General features: G+C 46.3%; 1 protein-coding gene across 3 annotated transcripts in view; it reads left to right on the forward strand.

Moving 5' to 3' along the window:
- The window catches only part of LOC308700795 (uncharacterized protein), a 46,708-nt gene extending 27,348 nt beyond the window's left edge, over positions 1-19,360 (forward strand). For all 3 annotated transcript variants that reach the window (XM_081382581.1, XM_081382580.1, XM_081382582.1), the window contains 2 exons: positions 17,585-17,696; positions 17,853-19,360. In XM_081382581.1, coding sequence (XP_081238707.1) covers positions 17,585-17,696; positions 17,853-18,847 — 1,107 coding nt within the window. In that variant the 3' untranslated portion in view covers positions 18,848-19,360. The remainder of the gene's footprint in view (positions 1-17,584; positions 17,697-17,852) is intronic.
- The last annotated feature ends 735 nt before the right edge of the window (positions 19,361-20,095 follow it).

Genomic DNA, 20,095 nt, shown 5'->3' on the forward strand with positions numbered 1-20,095 from the left:
TACTTGCCTCACAGACCTGAGAAATAGGCTATATAGAAAGCTTGAAATGTCTACTTTTACACAGAACAATTCAAAACTAAAGTAAACAGACTGCTTTCTGCTTATGAAATGTGCATTTCGCTCTGGCGCGTTCTGAGAAGATCGCGACGCATCGTCAACTTCATCTTTGCAGTAGACACAGAAAACACTTGTTTACTAATAAACAATTAAAATGTCTTCTAGCTATATTTGACATATTAATAATAATTACTTTTGCCGGTTCTTTGTGACAGCTTTTAGATGCTTTATTCGCAGCGCCACCCACATGTTGAACGAGTCACACCGCATCAGCACCAAAAACATGATTTTTTTTCAAATCTAAAATCAAAAATCGTGATACGAACCGAATCGTAGGTTTGGTCTATCGTTACAGCCCTAGTAAGATGAGAAAGCAAGAGTTTATGGTTTAAAAAACAAACAAACAATGGCTATCTGAACATCTTTGCCACGCGCAAACCAGTAGAATTAGGCTAATCAATACATTATCGGGGAGGGTCATGCCTTTTTTCACAATCATTTTGGAGGGTCATAGAAAAATTTATTGCTGGCGAAGGGAGGGTCATGTCTTTTTTGACAACAGATCTCAAAACTCCTCCGGTGGCCCCTTAAATAAATAACGAACAGTCCCTTACTCAATTATATCAAATGAATTATCAGGATGGCAGCATACTCTCGCACCGTTGCTTGGCGCCTGGAGCGGTGATCGGGAACACCTGGCTGCGCAATTAGGAAATCCTACGGAGGCTACACGGTGCGTCGTTCGGAGGACGCATAGGCTGCATCGTTTGAAGTCCGTAGCCTTCGAAGGATGCAGCCTTCACATTGGGACACAGCTTATATATGGTATATCCTCCTCCGGCATGACGTCAAGGCAGGGTAGAAATCAAAATCTCGTATTTGAGTGCGCGTGCACGTGGGCTATTTTACAAACCCTGAGCTAAACAAACGCTTCACTTTTAAATATCGGCTTCCCGGCCAGTGTATAATCGTTAGGCAATCATAACATACATTGATTCTCGTGGAAAAGTGAAAATTGTAGGTTAGGACTCCTTTAAATATTTTAATTACATTTTAAATCCATTTTAATCAGTGCCTTATTCTTTGTTTTTCTTATTTTCCTATGCAATGCACTTCTTGTGATCATTTATGATTCTTTTTTAAATCCGTTTCATGTGAAACACATTGTGTATGAAGTGTGCTTTATTAATAAACTTAACTTGCCTTGACTTTTGCTTGACTTAATCTAAAGTGAGAAATGTTTAGCCCTAATGAATCCATTACTTTAAAAGCTGGGATCATAAACTGTGTCGTTAATCTAATGTCATGTTTTCAGACACAAACTTCTGAAGAAGAATGGTGGAAAACGCCACATGAACTTGATGTGAAGTGGCAACTTCCTCATTGCATTGGAGCAATTGATGAAAAACATCTTCATTCCTGCCAAAATTAAACAAGTTTGTCCTCTTTTCAATAGTACGAGCATCAACAATTTTTCATAATTTCGGATTATGCCGGTGAGTTCCTATTATGACGTCACGCCGAATCTAGTGGAAGGGAGCGGGAGCGGTTAAGACCACTGTTAAATGTGCCAACTTTTCATATTATATTCAGCATTTTGGTATAAAAAACAATGGTGGACGGTTTTTATCTTTATGTTTAATAAACACATTGCATTATCTCCGTGAAAATTTTAACCTGCAATTTACACTTTAAAGACAGGGTAGGTAGGATTTTTCTAAAAGAAAACCATTCCAAATTTGTTTAAACTGTCCAATACATAATTAAAATGTAAGTAATCTAAAAAAGAGAGTATAAAAATTGAGTGTCTGTAGACCTCTCACGACTGTTGTAAACACAGCTAATTATTTCCATTCACTCCACCCCCTCCCTTCTGAGCTCCTTCCAAAGCTACGCCCCCAAAACACACGAACGCGCGACGCCAAACGCTCAGGCTCAGCTGAAGACGCATTTATTTACCTGAGACGAGTGGAGAGGAAGGAGCGCAGTGCATGCAGTGACATCATGTCAGAATCACATGTAATAAAATACCTAACTTTATCACTATAAATATAATCAAATAAGATGGCTTTTAGTACTCACTATCAAGCTAGTCTCAGCCTCAGACATCACGCCCACGGAACTTCTGCCGTCAGTCTGAAGGTCTGGCTACGCGAGACTACTATCAAGCTAGCATATCGATACTGGTTAAGTTTAAAATATATTTTGTTTGATTCGGTAACGATCACCAAAGTTCTCTTACGAGAGTTCTCTCGTACTGCGTTTTATCAAAACGCTACGGGAAAAGTCTCTTTTCACGAAACACTGAAGCAAAAATTATCCTTTAATTTTTCATATATGTAAAACGCGTTGCGGCAGCAGCAGACAGCTGAAGCAAGACGGCTTGTCTGCTCATTGGCTGCTCTGCGGCAACTGCATAAGCCTATCGAGCGCAGGCTCATGCAACATCAGACCAATGAGGGCGTTTCGCGCCCTCCTCGCCACTTCCCGCCGAGACGGGCGTGGCTTACCTCTATAAAAGGAGCTCGAGAAGGCTGATTCACTTGATTTTAATCTCTTCAGCGAAGCGCACGCATCGCTGGATCACGGAAGCAGAGTCGTTCGAAGCAAGCACTTCAGCGGGACGAGCCCTCGAAGCCGCTGGCCTACGCCGCCTTCTACAGCCGTACCTGCTGCGCTTTCCGACGCCCATATCCTTTATTGTGCTCTGTTTTGTGTGTGTGTGTGAGTGTTCTCGTAGCACTCACCCCCTAAAAGAGCGGCGTCTTTCTAAAGATGCCTAAATCCTGCGGCTCGTGCAGAGCCCCACTCGCCGGGGGAGACGACCACGTCATCTGTGTTTCCTGCCTCGGTGAGGACCATGCAGCGCTCGCGCTCGCGCTCGCTGACGGCGGCTGCCCTCACTGCGAGCTTTTGCCTATGGTGGCTCTGAGGACCCGCCTGGCATCCTTCTCGAAGCCTGTATTCTCCGCCGCGATGCCGCGCCGTAAGAAGCGCCGCTCGCAGCGGGTCCCGGAACCCTCTCCACCCCGACCAAGCTCGCCGGTTCGCCCGCCAGCTTCACCGACCTCCCCCGAATCACTTCCTGATGCTCAGCGCCCGCAGCCTGCCGCCGCTTCATCAGAGGAAGTTGTTTCGGAGGCCGCGTCGGGGGAAAAGGATTCCTGTTCTCTCCTCGCTTCAGGCAGCGAGGATTGGGCGAGCTCTGAGGACCTCGCGCCTCCTGCCCGAAAGCCCTCAGTGAGAGCCAGCATTGAGACGGAGCTCATGCGAGTACTCGCGTTGGCCGCGGCGAGCCTCGGCCTCGAGTGGTCTGCACCGGAGCCCCCCTCTCGCACCCGGCTCGATGGTAGCTTCCTCCCAGGTGAGCGCAATTCTCCGGAATCTAAGCCCGCTCCTTTTCTTCCTGAGTTACATGAAGAAGTTGCGAAGGCCTGGAACGCGCCCTACTCTGCGCGTACGCGCTCATCTGTGTCGCCTGCATTCTCCTCACTGGACAAGGCGAATGAACGAGGCTACCTCTCTCTGCCGCCGGTGGAACAGGCTATAGCGACCCATCTGTGGCTACATTACAGATCTTCCAGGGTGATCTCCTCCGTAATTGGGACGAGGTTGGACCTGATGCTGTCTGTATTGCGGATTTGAGGAGTGCTTCGGACCTCATGCTCCGAGCCACCAAAGCTGCCGCACAAGCCATGGGACGCTGTATGGCTTCCGCCACTGTCGCTGAGAGGCACTTATGGCTGACGCTCACGGAGATGGCCGATTCCGAGCGCATCGCGTTTCTCGACGCCCCGCTGTCTTCCGCTGGCCTCTTTGGTTCTTCTCTCTCCGAGTTCGTGGAGAGATTTACCGAAGCCCAGAAAGCGTCTCAAGCCTTCAAGCACTTCCTACCGAAGCGCTCTGGTTCCGCGGCGGGTCGAGACAAACGGACCCCGCGAACCTCACAGCCTCAGCCCCCGCCTTCGGCCTCCTCTTCGCAGCAGCCTCAACAGCGCAGCTCGAGAGCCCGCTCTCGATCGAGCGCCCGGCGCCCCGCGACTGAGGATTGTGGTGAAACCAGAGGCCCCGAAGAAGTCCTAGCCCGCCTAGGAAAGCGCAGGTGTGTGAGTCCCGTTGCGGCCGGCCTCCCACCCAAGCGCCTCGCTGTCTCAGCCCCAAGCTTCGTGGCTGTCCCAGCGTTTTCTGCAAAGCGCAAGCCTGCACAAGTGCCCGCTTGCCTGCACTCAAAAGCCGTTTTTACGGCTACCCAGATATGTCTCGAAAAGAGTGTGATTTCTGGTATCCGGTATCCGGCCCTTAGCCAACCATGCAGATGCATGGGCAGCGCTTCCAGGGGTTTCGGACTGGGTCTTAGGCATTATAAAGAGAGGCTTCTCGCTACAGTTTTATCGACGCCCTCCGCGCTTCACAGCGCGCGTCGAAACTTCGGTACCGCTGAATGTAGCACACCTACTTCGCGCCGAAATATCAAAACTGATAAGCAAAGGGGCGATAGAGCTTGTTCCCCGAGTTCAAAGCGAACAGGGGATATACAGCAGATACTTTCTAGTCCCCAAAAAGGACGGCGGTATCAGACCCATTCTGGATCTAAGACGACTGAACAGAGTATTAGTGAAACGCCGTTTCAAAATGCTCACAACCAGCAAAATTCTCGCGCATGTTCGCCGAGAAGACTGGTTCATGTCGATAGATCTGAAGGACGCGTATTTTCAAATACAGATAGCGTCACATCACAGGCGATTCTTGAGATTCGCTTTCGAGGGTCAGACATACCAGTATACAGTCCTGCCTTTCGGCTTGTCCCTGGCACCTCGTACTTTTACGAAATGCATGGACGCAGCGCTCGCTCCTCTCAGACTCAGAGGCATGCGAGTGCTGAACTATTTGGACGACTGGTTGATCCTAGCCCAATCACGATCTCAGCTCATAGAGCACAGAGCCATCTTACTCGATCACCTCGAGAATCTTGGTATCACGGTCAATTGGGTGAAGAGTTCACTGAACCCCAGCCAAACGATTCCGTTTCTGGGTATAGTTCTGGACTCACAGTCTATGACAGCGCGGCTGTCGCCACAGCGCGTGCTGAACATTCAGCGCGCGGCGATGTCTTTCTGCCGCGGCGCTTTTACCCCGCTCAGAAAATTTCAAAGGATGCTGGGTCTCATGGCCTCAGCATCGTCAGTTCTCCGGCTGGGCTTGCTCCGCATGCGCCCGCTGCAGTTCTGGTTGAAAGCGCGGGTTCCGCGCAGAGCGTGGGTGTCCGGTCATCTACGCCTCAAGGTCGATCAGGACTGTGTCACAGCCCTGGTGCCTTGGATGGCGAACGACTGGTACCAATCAGGTGTAAGCCTGGGGACTTCCTCGAGGGTGAGGATGGTGTCTACGGACGCATCCACCTCGGGATGGGGAGCGCTGCTCAAGGGCAGACCGTCCTTCGGCCTATGGTCGGAACGGGAAAAGCTCCAACACATAAACTGCCTAGAAATGCTGGCAGTGCACAACGCGCTGACGTGTTTTTGTCCCCACATCAAGGACCAACACGTCATAGTCCGTTCGGACAACATGGCAGTGGTGTCCTACATAAATCGCCAGGGCGGTCTGAATTCCAAACCCCTGCACAGGCTGGCGAAACGCCTCCTGCTATGGGCTCAGCACAACCTACGCTCGCTGAGAGCAGTACATGTGCCCGGGCTGCTGAATGTGGGCCCGGACAGACTGTCCAGGAACAACGTTCCTACGGGCGAATGGTCTCTACACCCACAAACAGTCCGGCTGTTGTGGGAGAGATTCGGCAAAGCGGAGGTGGACCTATTCGCGTCCCGCGAAAACGCTCACTGTCCCGCATTCTTTTCAAAGACCGACAGCGCGCTGTCCCAAAGGTGGCCGCGCTGCCCGCTATACGCTTTTCCCCCCGTCTCCCTCCTGCCTCAGGTGTTGGAACGGGTCAGGAAAACGAAATGCCCAGTGCTGCTTGTAGCACCGCTCTGGAAGAACCAGGCATGGTTCCCAGTTCTGATGCAGTTAGCAGACATCGCTCCATGGCCAGTGCCGTTGAGGAGAGATCTCCTCTTGCAGGCCAGGGGCTCGATCTGGCACCCACACCCGGAACTATGGTCCCTTCATGTGTGGGCGCTCAACGGATACCCGTTGGTCTCGCAGAGGGAGTCATGAATACCATCACGGAGGCTAGAGCGCCGTCGACCAGGCGACTCTACGCTTCAAAGTGGTCGGTTTTCTCCGGCTGGTGTACAGCTAGGAGCCTTTCACCCCTCGAATGTGAGGTAACGGAGGTTCTCTCCTTCCTACAAGAGCTGTTGGATAAGGGCAGATCCCCTTCCACGCTCAAAGTGTATGTGGCGGCTATTTCAGCGTTCTCCGGTTCAACGCTGGGTCAGTCACTAGGAAGTAATGATTTAGTCATCCGCTTCCTCAGGGGAGCTAGGAGACTGAATCCACCCAGACCTCCGTCAGTCCCTATGTGGGACCTTTCTACGGTTCTGGCGGCCATGAAAGGTGCCCCTTTCGAGCCTATCCAGTCAATCAGCCTCAAACATTTGTCTTTCAAAACAGTGTTTTTGATGGCTCTCGCTTCAGTGAAGCGCATAGGCGATCTGCACGCGCTCTCCGTGAGCCCGACGTGCTTAGAGTTTGGTCCTAATGACTCTAAAGTCATACTCAAAGCTAAGCACGGCTATGTGCCGAAATCCCTCAACACGCCTTTTCGGGCTCAGGTCATTTCCCTGGCTGCCCTGCCGGCGTCGAGTGAGGAAGGGGACTCGAGTTTTCTTTGCCCTGTTAGGGCTTTAAGAACTTATATGTCCCGCTCTGCTGCCTTTAGACAGACAGAGCAGCTCTTTGTCTCGTTCAGCGGACGTTCCAAAGGAACGGCTGTTTCGAAACAAAGTCTATCCAGATGGATAGTTGACGCCATAGCGCTGGCTTATACTGCCAAGGGCATTCAATGCCCGTTGGGAGTCAGAGCGCACTCTACGAGAGGCGTTGCCTCCTCGTGGGCTTGGTCCAGCGGGATTTCCTTACAGGATATATGTACGGCGGCAGGCTGGGCCTCTCCGTCTACATTTATCAGGTTTTATAACCTAGAGGTTCCCGCCTTACAGGCTAAGCTTTTGTCGGTGTAATCTAATTACAGGCGCAATGCGCTACCGACTATACTGGGCAGAACTGTGTAAGACCCACATTTTCCCACATTAGTGCAGGCTCCCTACCCTGGCTATGTGATGTCATATTCGCGTCTGTGGACATGTCTATATAAGGACGGAGGAAACCCCTCCTGTCTTTAGACTCTCCCTGTGAGGTCATGTTAAGCCTGCGGACGCTACAGTATAGGGAATTAAGGCTTCCCCCCCTTATTCCCTGACTCTGTGTGAGTCTATCTGGTGATTATGCACTGTATGCCTGAAATGGCTTCCGGTGATCAGTGTTTTTATCCCAGCACGCACAGCGTTTTGCAAGGGGTTCCCGTAGCGTTTTGATAAAACGCAGTACGAGAGAACTCTCGTAAGAGAACGTACTCGGTTACTAACGTAACCTCGGTTCTCTCTAGAAGAGGGAACGAGTACTGCGTTCCCTTGTCGTGCGTTTGGTTCACTCTGGTTCGCTTCGGCGATCAAAATCAAGTGAATCAGCCTTCTCGAGCTCCTTTTATAGAGGTAAGCCACGCCCGTCTCGGCGGGAAGTGGCGAGGAGGGCGCGAAGCGCCCTCATTGGTCTGATGTTGCATCAGCCTGCGCTCGATAGGCTTATGCAGTTGCCGCAGAGCAGCCAATGAGCAGACAAGCCGTCTTGCTTCAGCTGTCTGCTGCTGCCGCAACGCGTTTTACATATATGAAAAATTAAAGGATAATTTTTGCTTCAGTGTTTCGTGAAAAGAGACTTTTCCCGTAGCGTTTTGATAAAACGCAGTACTCGTTCCCTCTTCTAGAGAGAACCGAGGTTACGTTAGTAACCGAGTACGTTTTATAACGTCTTGTTTACAGATAAACAGAGTAACACTCATACACTCAAACAACTCCTTCTTACAACTGTACTGCAATGCAGACACAAAACTATAACGCACACGCACACACAACAAGTGTGTACGACACACACAGATACAATATAAAGAAATCAGTAAACATAGGTGGAGAATATAACAACAAACAAAACGCGAAAAAAACGTGCAGGTAAAGTTCCCGGTGAACATGGTAACAGAGTTTAGATAGAGGGTAAAGCTACACAGCACTGAGGAGCTATTTTTAGCTGTTACACATGCATTTTATTATCTAAAGTTAAAGTTAAATTTGGCGAAATTCAACAAGACAACTGTCAACTTGAGCTAGGCCTATTGATTATTTGAGTTTGAGTTTATTAGTTAATAATAGTGTGGACAATCCCTTTTAATAAAAAGAACAGCTTTAGCCTCTACGGCTAATTTCCAACTGTAGTCCCCAGCCAGTTGTTAGAAGGCATACATCAAATAAAAAACAATACAATTATATTTACAACAGGGATAAGCAAGAGAGAATAAGACATACAAACGTGTGGCACACAATTGAGACAAGCACAAACAAACAAGCAGAAATTGCAAAGACATATAAGCAGTTCATGCATTAAAACAGTACAAAACGACATACACAATAATAACACACACACACACAAAAAAATCTAATGGCAGCAACATGACCATGTCACATCAGATACACATCACAACTTTCAGATTAATGTGTGCAGTTATAATTGTCGGACAGACAGTTTTTAAGGTGTGTAGTAAAGGTAGAATACGTATGTATGTCTTTGATTATAGTGGGCAGTGAGTTCCAGTTTTGTATTGCTGTAACAGAAAACGATAATTGACCAAATGTGCTTTTCCTGAATGGGATTAGAAGGTCACCTCGTGTGGTGCTTCTGGTGATCTGACTGCTATTATTACGTCGAATTACAAATGAATTAAAATGAGCAGGAGCGGTATTATGCAAAATTTTGTAGACCAGACAGATGTTTTTATATTTGATGATATCTTCCCAGCTTAACAGTTTATGGTTTTTAAGAATAATGCAATGATGTGAACTGTTAGGCTTCTGGTCCAGAACTTTGAGAGTTTTTTTTATAAAGAATAGCTAATGGCTTAAATGATAAACTGTTAGTTTGTCCCCAACTTGTCAGACAATATGTTAGATGTGACATAATCATGGCATCCATAAATAATTTGGCAGCATTAAAAGTAAGTGCATTTCTAATATATCTAAAATTAGCTAAGCTGAACTTGACCCTATTGCATACTTTCTTAATATGTGCTTTAAAAGAAAGATTAGAGTCAATAATGACGCCCAAATACTTAAATTGTATCACAATACTAATGTTTTGACCTAAAATCGTTATATTTGGCACAATGTTAAATTGTCTCTTTGTTAAAAACATTCACACAGTTTTGTCTAGATTTAGTTGAAGGCATGAACAATTTAGCCAATTGGTGATCTTATCCATAGCTATGGTCAGTTTGGCAGCAGCCAGATGTTTTGTCTTGGCATGCGCATAAATTACAGTGTCATCTGCATACATTAATGTATTGATTTCAAGGCAAACTGATGGCAGATCATTGATATATAGACTAAACAAAAGTGGGCCAAGTAACGATCCTTGTGGTACCCCTGTGCATAGATTAAGAGCTAATGAACAATGGTTGTTCACAGAAACATATTGAGTTCTACCAGTTAAATATGACTCAAACCATTTAATTGCAGAAGTGGAGAAATTAAAAGTAGAGAGTTTGGCAATAAGGACCTGATGGTTGACTGTGTCAAAAGCTTTACGAAGGTCTAAAAACACAGCGCCAACAACACCTCCCTTGTCAACCATTGCTCGTACAGTCTCTAAAAATAAACAGTTTGCTGTTTTTGCAGAGTGATGGGCCCTGAAGCCAAACTGCATCGGATGAAGAGTAAATGGACTATTATTTAAAAAAGAAACAAGCTGCTCTGATACACATTTTTCAACAACCTTAGAAACCACAGGTAGAAGACTGATTGGACGGTAGTTAACTATGTTCAAAGGGTCATTTGACTTAAATATGGGAGTTACAATTGCAGTCTTCCAGGTAGTTGGAAATATCCCCTGTAGAACTGACTGGTTAACAATTTCTGTAATAGGGTAGGCTAGATGTTCATTCAGGGATTTAAGCATTTTAGAATCCATTCCATAAATATCTTTTGCTGTTGAAATTTTAAGAGAATTAATAATTGCCTGGGTTTTAATTTCAGAGATAGGTTGAATACTAAAAGAAGGCTTACTTTCATCTATTTTAACGATATCTCCCGTTGTTAGAGGGACATTCTGTGCGATTTCATCCACAGAATTGATAAAATATTCATTAAAAGCTACAGCTATTTGTGCTGGATCCTGTGTTAATTTACCATTCAGGTTCAACTCTAACTGTTTTCTAAGCCTGTGGCTAATTCCCATCACATTCTTAATCTGTTCCCAGATCAGCTTTGTGTTACCCTTTCCTTCCTTAATAATTGTTATAAAAAAATTGGCTTTAGCTTTAGTAGTTTTTAACTACTTGATTACGTAATGAAGTGAACCTATGCCTATCACTATTTAACTTGGTTTTTAATGATTTTTTTTTTAGCAGAATCTCTTTCTTTCATCAGATTAAATATTTCAATATTAAGCCAAGGGAGTGCATTTGTTTTTTTCTTTCCTTTTACCTTTCTAGTGAACTCCTTAACTAGACTTTGTAACTTGGTGACAAACGTCTTGCTAACAACTTCTATGTTGTTCCCAGTAAGTATATTTGTCCATTTAGTCTGCTGTACTGCCCTTTGAAATCCTGAGTTGCTCCACAAGTTTATTAGAATGATGAAAGCGCTTTTTTGTAAGTTTTCTTGACAGTAATGTCAGATTATGGTCAGACAGTCCAGTAATAAAATTAAATGTTTTTTTCACAATTCGTTCAGGCTTGTTACTGAATATTAAGTCTATCTGTGTCTGAGATGATGTGGTTATTCTAGTAGGACCTTCCAACAATTGGGTAAAATCTAGACTATCTGTGATCTGCTTAAGGGGTTTCCTATTAGTCTTATTTAGCCAGTTACAGTTTAGATCACCAAGTAATATTACCTCAGTTTTAAAATCACAGGCTTGAAGTAGCTTTTTAAAAGTGATATAAAAGTCATTATTAGAGGAGGGGGGACGATATGCAACAATGAGCACAAAAGACATTTCAGATGAAAGCACTATATTCAACCCAATACACTCTAAATCATGGTCAAGAGGCCAACATATCTGATGACAGTTGATGTGATCTTTTATGTAAATCATGACCCCTCCCCCTCTTCCCTCAGATCTGTCCCGTCTAAAGATATTATACCCTGGTACATGTAATGCAGCAGATGGAGAATTGTTATGTAACCACAATTCAGACAGGCCTAAAAAGTCTAAGTTGGAGTTAGTGAGAAGATGATGTACTTCTTAGGGGAGCATAAGGTAATCAAAGTTACAGCATTCGGAACCAAGATAGCTTTTTTGTTCAGCTTTTTTGTAAATTACAAAGGTTTAATTGGCATCTTTATTTCAAACGACCCGACCGACCGCGATATTTTTGGATGACTCGTAACCGCGGGTGATTGCAGGCACCCGCTCATTTCGGATCAACCCGCGCATCACTGATATGAGCCCACGCCGGTGCTCCCCGCGTGACTCGCACGACGCTCTCTTATATGCTCACGCTAACTGAAAGCTTATGTCATTTCCCCCTGTGACTCAGTGGCGAAATCTGGCCGCGCCCATTGGCTGCTCTGCGGCAACTGCATCAGCCTACCGAGCGAGGCCTGAGGTGACGTCAGACCAATGAGGGCGCTTCACGCCCTCTGCGTCACGTCCCGCCGAAACGGGCATGGCCTAGCCCTATAAAGGAAGGCTCGGGACAGCTGATCCCTGATTTTTCATCTCTTCAGCGAAGCTCACGCATCGTTGGATCCCGAGAGAAGCTGCGCCGTCTGAAGAAGCCTTTCAGCGGGACGAGCCATCATCTGAAGCTGCTGGGCACGCCGCCTTCTACTGCCTCTCCCGCTGCGCTATCCGGCACCTATATCCTTTTCTCTGCTACTGTGTTTTGTGTATGTATGTGTGCTCGCCGCCGCGACACACACTCTCATTGCACTAAAAGAGCCGGGCGTCTTTTTCAAGACGCCTCCCTTTCCTGAGGATCACGCAGCTCTCGCGCTTGCTGACGGCGACTGCCCTTACTGCGAGCCAATTGCCTATGGTGACTCTGAGGACTCACCTGGCATCCTTCTCCGAGGCTGCTCCTCCTGGAGGCTGCTCCTCCTCAGTTCCCTGAAGGCGACTGCAGATGTGCATTTTGCAGCCGATTCCACTCTTCACACATTCTGGCACTTTTCAGGCGACTGAAAATGTCAGTATTGCAGTGAGTAAGCCTGTTGTGCTACCCGCACTCCTGCAAACAAACGCCAGCGTGGATAATACTCGCGCTAACTGAATGCCAATGTGTCTTCCCCTGTGGCCCAGTGGCAGATTCTCAGGCTTTCGCGCGAGAGACCTGTGTTCGAATCCCGGGTCTACCGGCAGAAAAAAAAATTATGCCGTCAAATGCTCGCTCTGTCAGTTCCCACACAGGGCCCGCGCTCATAAAATCGACTCGCACACAACATAGTAAACGTGCCCACTGCCCATTGCCCACACAAACTATGTTCTGCATGTCTCACGGTTTCTGTAAAAACGAAACCTGTGCGCATTCGCTCTGCTCAGGCAGACAGTGTGCTCAAAGCAGTAAATGTGCCCGCTCCCCTGCGCCCACACTTACTCACAGACATTATATGTCCTACGGGACTCGCCCAGCCCTCCCTCGCTCGGTTAAACACCGCAGCGGGGTCGGTCGAGCGCGGGCATTCTGAAAATTCTAACGGCCACGGCCGATGGTCTTATAAGTGAGAGCAGATGCCCACTGTCCAGTGCCCATCCCTACGCACAAGCACAGCCCTTCACACAGGGCCCGCGCTCACAAAATCGACTCAGGTCGATCGCGCACCCAACATAGTAAACGTGCCCACTGCCCAGTGCCCACAAACACTGTTATGCATGTCGCACGGTTTCTGTAAAAACGAAACTTGCGCGCGCTCGCTCTGCCCAGGCAGACAGCGCGTCCAAAGCAGTAAATGTGCCCGCTCCTCCGCGCCCACACTTACTCACAGACATTATGAGTCCTACGGGACTCGCTCAGCCCTCCCCCACTCGGTTAAACACCGCAGCGGGGTCGAGAGCGAGCATTCTGCCCGCTGCGATCAGCGCGCTCCCCGCCTCAAATGTCACAGGCATGACGCCTATATCTCAGCACACCAAAGCGCTTCTGTCGCCCAGCGAGCAGAGTGCGCTTCGCATCCAACCCCTAGCCAACCATGCAGATGCGTGGGCAGCGCTTCCAGGGGTTTCGGAGTGGGTGCTAGACATTATAAAAGGAGGCTATTCGCTACAGTTTTGTCGACGCCCTCGCCGCTTCACAGCGCGCGTCGAAACCACGGTGACTTCAGAAGTAGCACCTACTTCGAGCCGAAATATCAAAACTGTTGAGCAAAGGGGCTATAGAGCCTTTATCTCAAGCTCAAAGCGGAGAGGGGCTGTACAGCAGATACTTCCTGGTACCGAAAAAAAAAAAGACGGGGGTCTCAGACCCATACTAGGTCTAAGACAGCTAAACAAAGCATTGGCGAAACGCAGTTTCAAAATGCTCACGACCAGAAAAATCCTTGCGCAGACTCGCAGAGGAGACGCGTATTTTCAAATACAGATAGCGTCACGTCACAGGCGATACTTGAGATTCACCTTCAAGGACCAGGCCTATCAGTACACAGTCCTACCGTTCGGTTTGTCCCTAGCACCCCGTACATTTACGAGGTGCATGGACGCAGCGCTCGCACCCCTCAGACTCCGAGGCATACGAGTGCTGAACTATTTGGACTATTTCTAGCTCAATCACGCTCAGAGCTCGTGGAGCACAGGACCATTTTACTCGATCACCTCGAGAATCTAGGTCTCAGAGTCAATTGGGCGAAGAGCTCTCTGAACCCCAGTCAAACGATGTCGTTTCTGGGCACAGTTCTGGACTCGCAGTCTATGATAGCACGGCTGTCATCACAGCACGTGCTAGACATTCAGCGCGCAGCGAGCTCTTCCCGCTGCAGCGCGACCGTCCCGCTCAGGCAGTTTCAAAGGATGCTTGGTCTCATGGCCTCAGCATCATCAGTTCTTCAGCTGGGCTTGCTCCGCATGCGCCCTCTGCAGTTCTGGTTGAAAGTGCGGGTATCGCGCAGAGCGTGGGCATCCGGTCAGCTTCGTCTCAAGGTCAATCAGATTGCTTTTCAGCTCTGAGACCTTGGAAAGCAAACGACTGGTACCACTCAGGTGTAAGCCTGGGGACTTCCTCGAGGGTGAAAGTGGTGTTGACGGACGCCTCCACCTCGGGATGGGGAGCGCTGCTCGAGGGCAGACTGTTCTTCGGCCAGTGGTCAGAACGGGAAAAGCCCCAACAAATCAACTGCCTGGAAATGTTGGCAGTGGACAACGCGCTGACGCGTTTTCGCCCTCAGATAAAGGGCCACCACGTCTTAGTCTGCTCGGACAACATGTCAGTGGTGTCCTACATAAATCGCCAAGGCGGTCTCAGATCCCGAAACTTATACAGGCTGGCTAAACGCCTCCTGGAATGGGCTCAGCACAACCTGTGCTCGTTGAGAGCAGTGCACGTGCCTGGACTACAGAATTTGGGGCCAGACAGACTTTCCAGGAACTACATTCCGGCGAGCGAATGGTCTCTACACCCGCAAACAGTCCAACTGTTGTGGGAGAGATTCGGCAGAGCGGAAGTGGACCTGTTCGCGTCTCATGAAAACGCTCACTGCCCTGTGTTCTTTTCCAAGAGCAAAAGTGCGCTGGCCCAAGCGTGGCCGCGCTGCCCGCTCTATGCTTTTCCCCCCGTCTCTCTCCTGCCTCAGGTGATAGAACGGATCAGGGAAGTAAAATGCTCAGTGCTGCTCGTAGCGCCGCTCTGGAAGAACCAACCGTGGTTCCCAGTTCTGATGCAGTTAGCAGACACTGTCCCATGGCCAGTGCCATTGAGGAGGGACCTCCTTTCCCAGGCCAAAGGGCTCGATTTGGCACCCTCACCCGGAGCTGTGGTCCCTTCATGTATGGGCGCTCAATGGGTACCCGCTGACCTCTCAGAGGGAGTGCTAAATACTATCACACCAGGCTTGAGCTCCGTCTACCAGACGGCTCTATCCCTCGAAGTGGTCGGTATTCTCTGGCTGGTGCACAGCTCGGGGCTTTTCACCCTTCAACTGTGGGGTGACGGAGGTTCTCTCCTTCCTACAAGAGCTGTTGGATAAGGGCAGAGCCCCCTCCACGCTCGAGGTAAGACCCACATTTCCTACATCAGTTTAGGCCAGTTCCGCCCTGTCTGTGTGATGTCATGTTGACTTTTGCGTCTATGACGCTGCTGTATATGGATAGAGGGATTCCCCTCCTTTTCCAGGACTCTCTGTGAGTCCCTCTGGTGATTGTGCACTGTAATTCCTGGGCTTCGCCCTCAGGTTTTTTGGTGTTTGATCCCAGCACGCATGGCGCTTTGCATTGGGTCCCCTAGCGTAAGATACGCAGTACGAGAGACCTCTCATAAGAGAACGTACTCGGTTACTAACGTAACCTCGGTTCTCTCTAGAAGAGGGAACGAGTACTGCGTATCTTGCCGTGCATGCAACACACTCTGGTTCGCTTCGGCGATGAAAAACCAGGGATCAGCTGTCCCGAGCCTTCCTTTATAGGGCTAAGCCACGCCCGTTTCGGCGGGATGTGACGCAGAGGGCGCAAAGAGGCTGATGCAGTTGCCGCAGAGCAGCCAATGGCCGCGCGAGCTGTCTCGCCCATGGCCGCATGCTGCTGCAACGCGTTTTGCAATAATACAAAATTATAAGGATAATTTTTTGGCTTCAATATCTCGTGGAAAAGAGGTTTTCCCCGAGCGTAAGATACTTACGCAGTACTCGTTCCCTCTTCTAGAGAGAACCGAGGTTACGTTAGTAACCGAGTATGTTTTCTTCATAAAATTCGTTTTTGGATAGGGGTTCATTATATGACCGTTATTTGCCTTTCTGGTGTTATGATTGTGCACAGTTACAATACATTATTTGATTAAAGAGAGAAATAGGCATTTTCATTGTCAATGTGTTATATATCATAGTGTTTAAAGTAACTGTTATTCTTTGGTTTAAAGTGAGCCATGAGAGAGTAGAATACATCTGATCTCTGCTTGTTTTAATTGAGCAGCCCAGAACAAGTCTTGCTGCTTTATTTTGCGCAACCTGAATTTTTGTCAAGTCCTTTTTAGACGCAGAGGACCACACCTCAGTGCAGTATGACAAATGACATAATATTAATGACTCTGTTACTATTTTTAAAGTTTCCTGATTCACATAATGGCAAAAAAAATTTAGTTAATGCAATGCCGCATCCCATTCTATTAACAATAGTATTTATGTGTTCTGTCCAAGAAAGACTACTATCAATAACCAAACCCAACAGTTTAGCCTTTTCTACTCGTTGTATTCTTTGCTTGGCTATATGTAACTTTAATTCCGAGCAAGCATCAATTTTTGTTTTGATCCAATGATCATACTTTTAGTTTTGGATATATTTAAGACTAATTTGTTTCCACTAACCCACTTATACACCAAATCCAATTCTCTAGACAGAACATGATTAAGTTTGTCACATGAGTCTGAAGCATAGTAAACAGTTGAGTCATCTGCAAACATTGTCATTGATGCTTTTTTGACAGTTAAGGGCAAATCATTAGTAAAAACTGAAAAGAAAAGAGAACCCAAACAACTTCCTTGTGGTAAACCACAAACTAAACCTTTATAATTAGATAAAGAACCATTATAAAAAACCTAAAGTTCTATGTGAAAGATAACTTTTCACTAGTCGTAATTCCATTTTTACTAGTAAGAATTCAATTACAGAGCTCTCTAATTGAATTTTTATTATTAAAAAAATGAATTAAAGATATGTATAATTGCAGAGGTCTGTAATTGAATTAAAGAGCTCTGCAATTGCATTCTTACTAGTAACAATTCAATTGTAGATTTTCTTTATTTCTAGAAATTAACCAACGATTTTAAAAATGACCCAATATTTTTGGATAATAACACAACATATTGACCCAATATGTGTAACCCAACGTTTGGGTTAAACAAATAACCCAACGTTTTTTACTGTCCTGACCTTTACCTAAATCCTGACCTTTTATGTCATAGTTTAGGGTGAGAAACCACAAACCACTTGCCACACTATAGTGCTCTCTTCCTTCTTTTGATATATTGCATGTTAAGAAAGAAAGAAAGAAAGAAAGAAAGAAAGAAAGAAAGAAAGAAAGAAAGAAAGAAAGAAAATTATTAGCGATGTTAATGTACACCAGTCTCCTCTTCTCGTGATGTTTGGTGATATTCCCCAGATCCTGAGCCGGAAGCTGATGATGGGTTTCAGCGTGGTCTTCATCTTTGCTCTGCTACAGATCTGCACACTGTGTGATGGGGGGAATTCAGAGGATCTTTCTAACATCACTGGTGTGTTCACCTTCAGCTCTTGTGTTCAACATTCTGCAGAACTCCTAAACTAAACTATAATCCATGTGTGAAGTTATACTTTATTTAAAATTATTGTAAATAACAAATAAGTTATCAGTCTTTGGTTAGTGTATTTCTGTTGGATTTGTCTTGCAGACTCTTCTAACCATCGTCATCACCTTCGTCGTCGTGGACTTTTCAACCGTAGATCAGCTGAGAAAGAGAAGGACCAGAGCCCTGTCTACAACCATAACTTGGAGTTGGTTGTATCAAAAGATCCACCTGAAGATGCAGTTCAAGTTCCTCATAACAACGATGATTATTACATTCTTGGAATTAAGATATGTAATAAGGTTACGGTAAAAGCACTTAAAAGTTCAGAAATGAGACAATGTGCTAATAATGAGGAACGTACATTTCTAGTGAATAAAGACAACTTTGAAATTTTAGAGTGGAAAAAATGGGCAGATGTAAAGAATGGCCAGATTCCATTTCACCCAATAATCATTTTTAAAGGTCACTACATTACTAAAGATGACAATGGTATCAAGTTTATGACCAAAGGCAGATTAATAAAAAGTTCTGAAGTTCTCACTGTAAACTATGACATAAAAGTTCAGGATTTTCAAGCTGATAATTGTGAAGACAAAAAAAAGGTAAAGCCAGACAAGATAGAAGTGATAAAACGGGTCACAGCTGAAAACAAGAACTGCAAGTCAGCCAAACATGTGGTGAAGTTTGATCAAGGCATCGACAGAACAAAATCTATCCTAACGAGCCGTACGCATGCGGGTGGAGGAGCGTTGGAGTTTTCAGCCTCTGGTACGATTTTTAAATTAGTTGAAATAGGTGGAAAACTTTCTGTGAAATATGACTATACTCACCAGGATTCTGAAACGTCATCTAAAGTTGACACTGACCTGCACTCAGTGAGTATGGAGATAGAGGTTCCACCCAACCATTCTTGCACCATTGAGATTAAAAGCAGAACCACTACGGTTGAAGCCCAGTGCTCTGGTCTGCTCACCCGACAGTACAAGAACGGTGGAGATCGCACATCCTCGGTTACTGGCACCAATCAAGTGGAAGTAACAGAACTCCTAACATCTATGAATCCCTGCACACCCGTGAAAGATGGGGCGACATGCTGAAATCTGCACAACGTCTGAAAAAATAAATGACGTCTTGCCATGTGTGTGTTCATAAATATGTCCTCAATGGTGTACAAATACCTATGCCAATGATCTGACTTATCCTCATAAACGAAGAATTTATTATCTTTATATACATGGGACGAGTAGGTCCACGGAGGCTTCCATGTCGTTCCGCCAATGGGGCGGCAGTGGCTCAGTTGTTCATGTAGGTTGTCTACAAACCGAAAGGTTGGTGGTTCAATCACCGGTTCCACCTGACCAAGTGTCGAGATGTCCATGAGCAAGACACCTAACCCCAGCTGCTCCCGACGAGCTGGATGACCTTGTTGGCTGACACCACCGTCGGTGTGTGAATGGGTGAATGTGAGGCTATATGTACAGCGCTTTGGTGGCCATAGGTCTGTGAAAGCGCTATATAAATGCAGTCCATTTACCATTCATAACAAAATGTAAAAAATTGCTTGCTTTCAAATTATTTCAAGAATTTATTAAATTGAATTTTGACATGTGTTTTGTTTTGTTTTTGTTGTTTTTAAAGGGACATTGTGTATGATTTTCTCCCATCTAGTGGTGAAATTGTATTTTGCATTCAAACGAATAATGCTCTCCAGCGCCTCGCTTTTTAAAATGCGTGTTGCATCTACGGTAGTCGCTATGTACCAAAAAGCTTAGCACTTAATTGAATTTTCCTTCGGGTGAACTGGTTTGTTAAAGGAGCCGTTTTATTGGTTGGGACCTAGCCAATGAAATGGGACTCCGATGATGTCACCAAACCCGCGTGCACTGAAACGCTAACATGGCTTAAAGGTGCCTTGTGTAAAAATAAAAAAAATTCATACTCCACATTCCATACCAGATGGGGGCAGTATACCTCCAGAAAGTGAGTTGGTCTACTCGAGTATGAATATCTTCAAGCTACTCCCCTTCACCTTTACCAGTGAATATGTTCATATTCGTTTTGTTCATATTACATTTTTATTGTTAGTTTGAATTACATTAATTTGACAGACAGCATTCGCTGATGTTGACCAAGCTAGCGCCAACGTAACCAGAGCTTCCAACTATCACGCATTAACCGTGAGACACGCAAACACTTTTCACACGCCACACATCAATTTTCTCACGCACAGAAAAATCGTGAAGCAAAGAGGACACGGATACCGACAAACTAGACAGAGCAGGTTACTTATGATATTAAAAAAATCTCAGCTCTCAGATTCTGTCAATTTTATCACGCAATTCAAA

This window comes from Scardinius erythrophthalmus, assembly GCF_964197995.2.
Source record: "Scardinius erythrophthalmus genome assembly, chromosome: 13".
NCBI lineage: Eukaryota > Metazoa > Chordata > Actinopteri > Cypriniformes > Leuciscidae > Scardinius > Scardinius erythrophthalmus.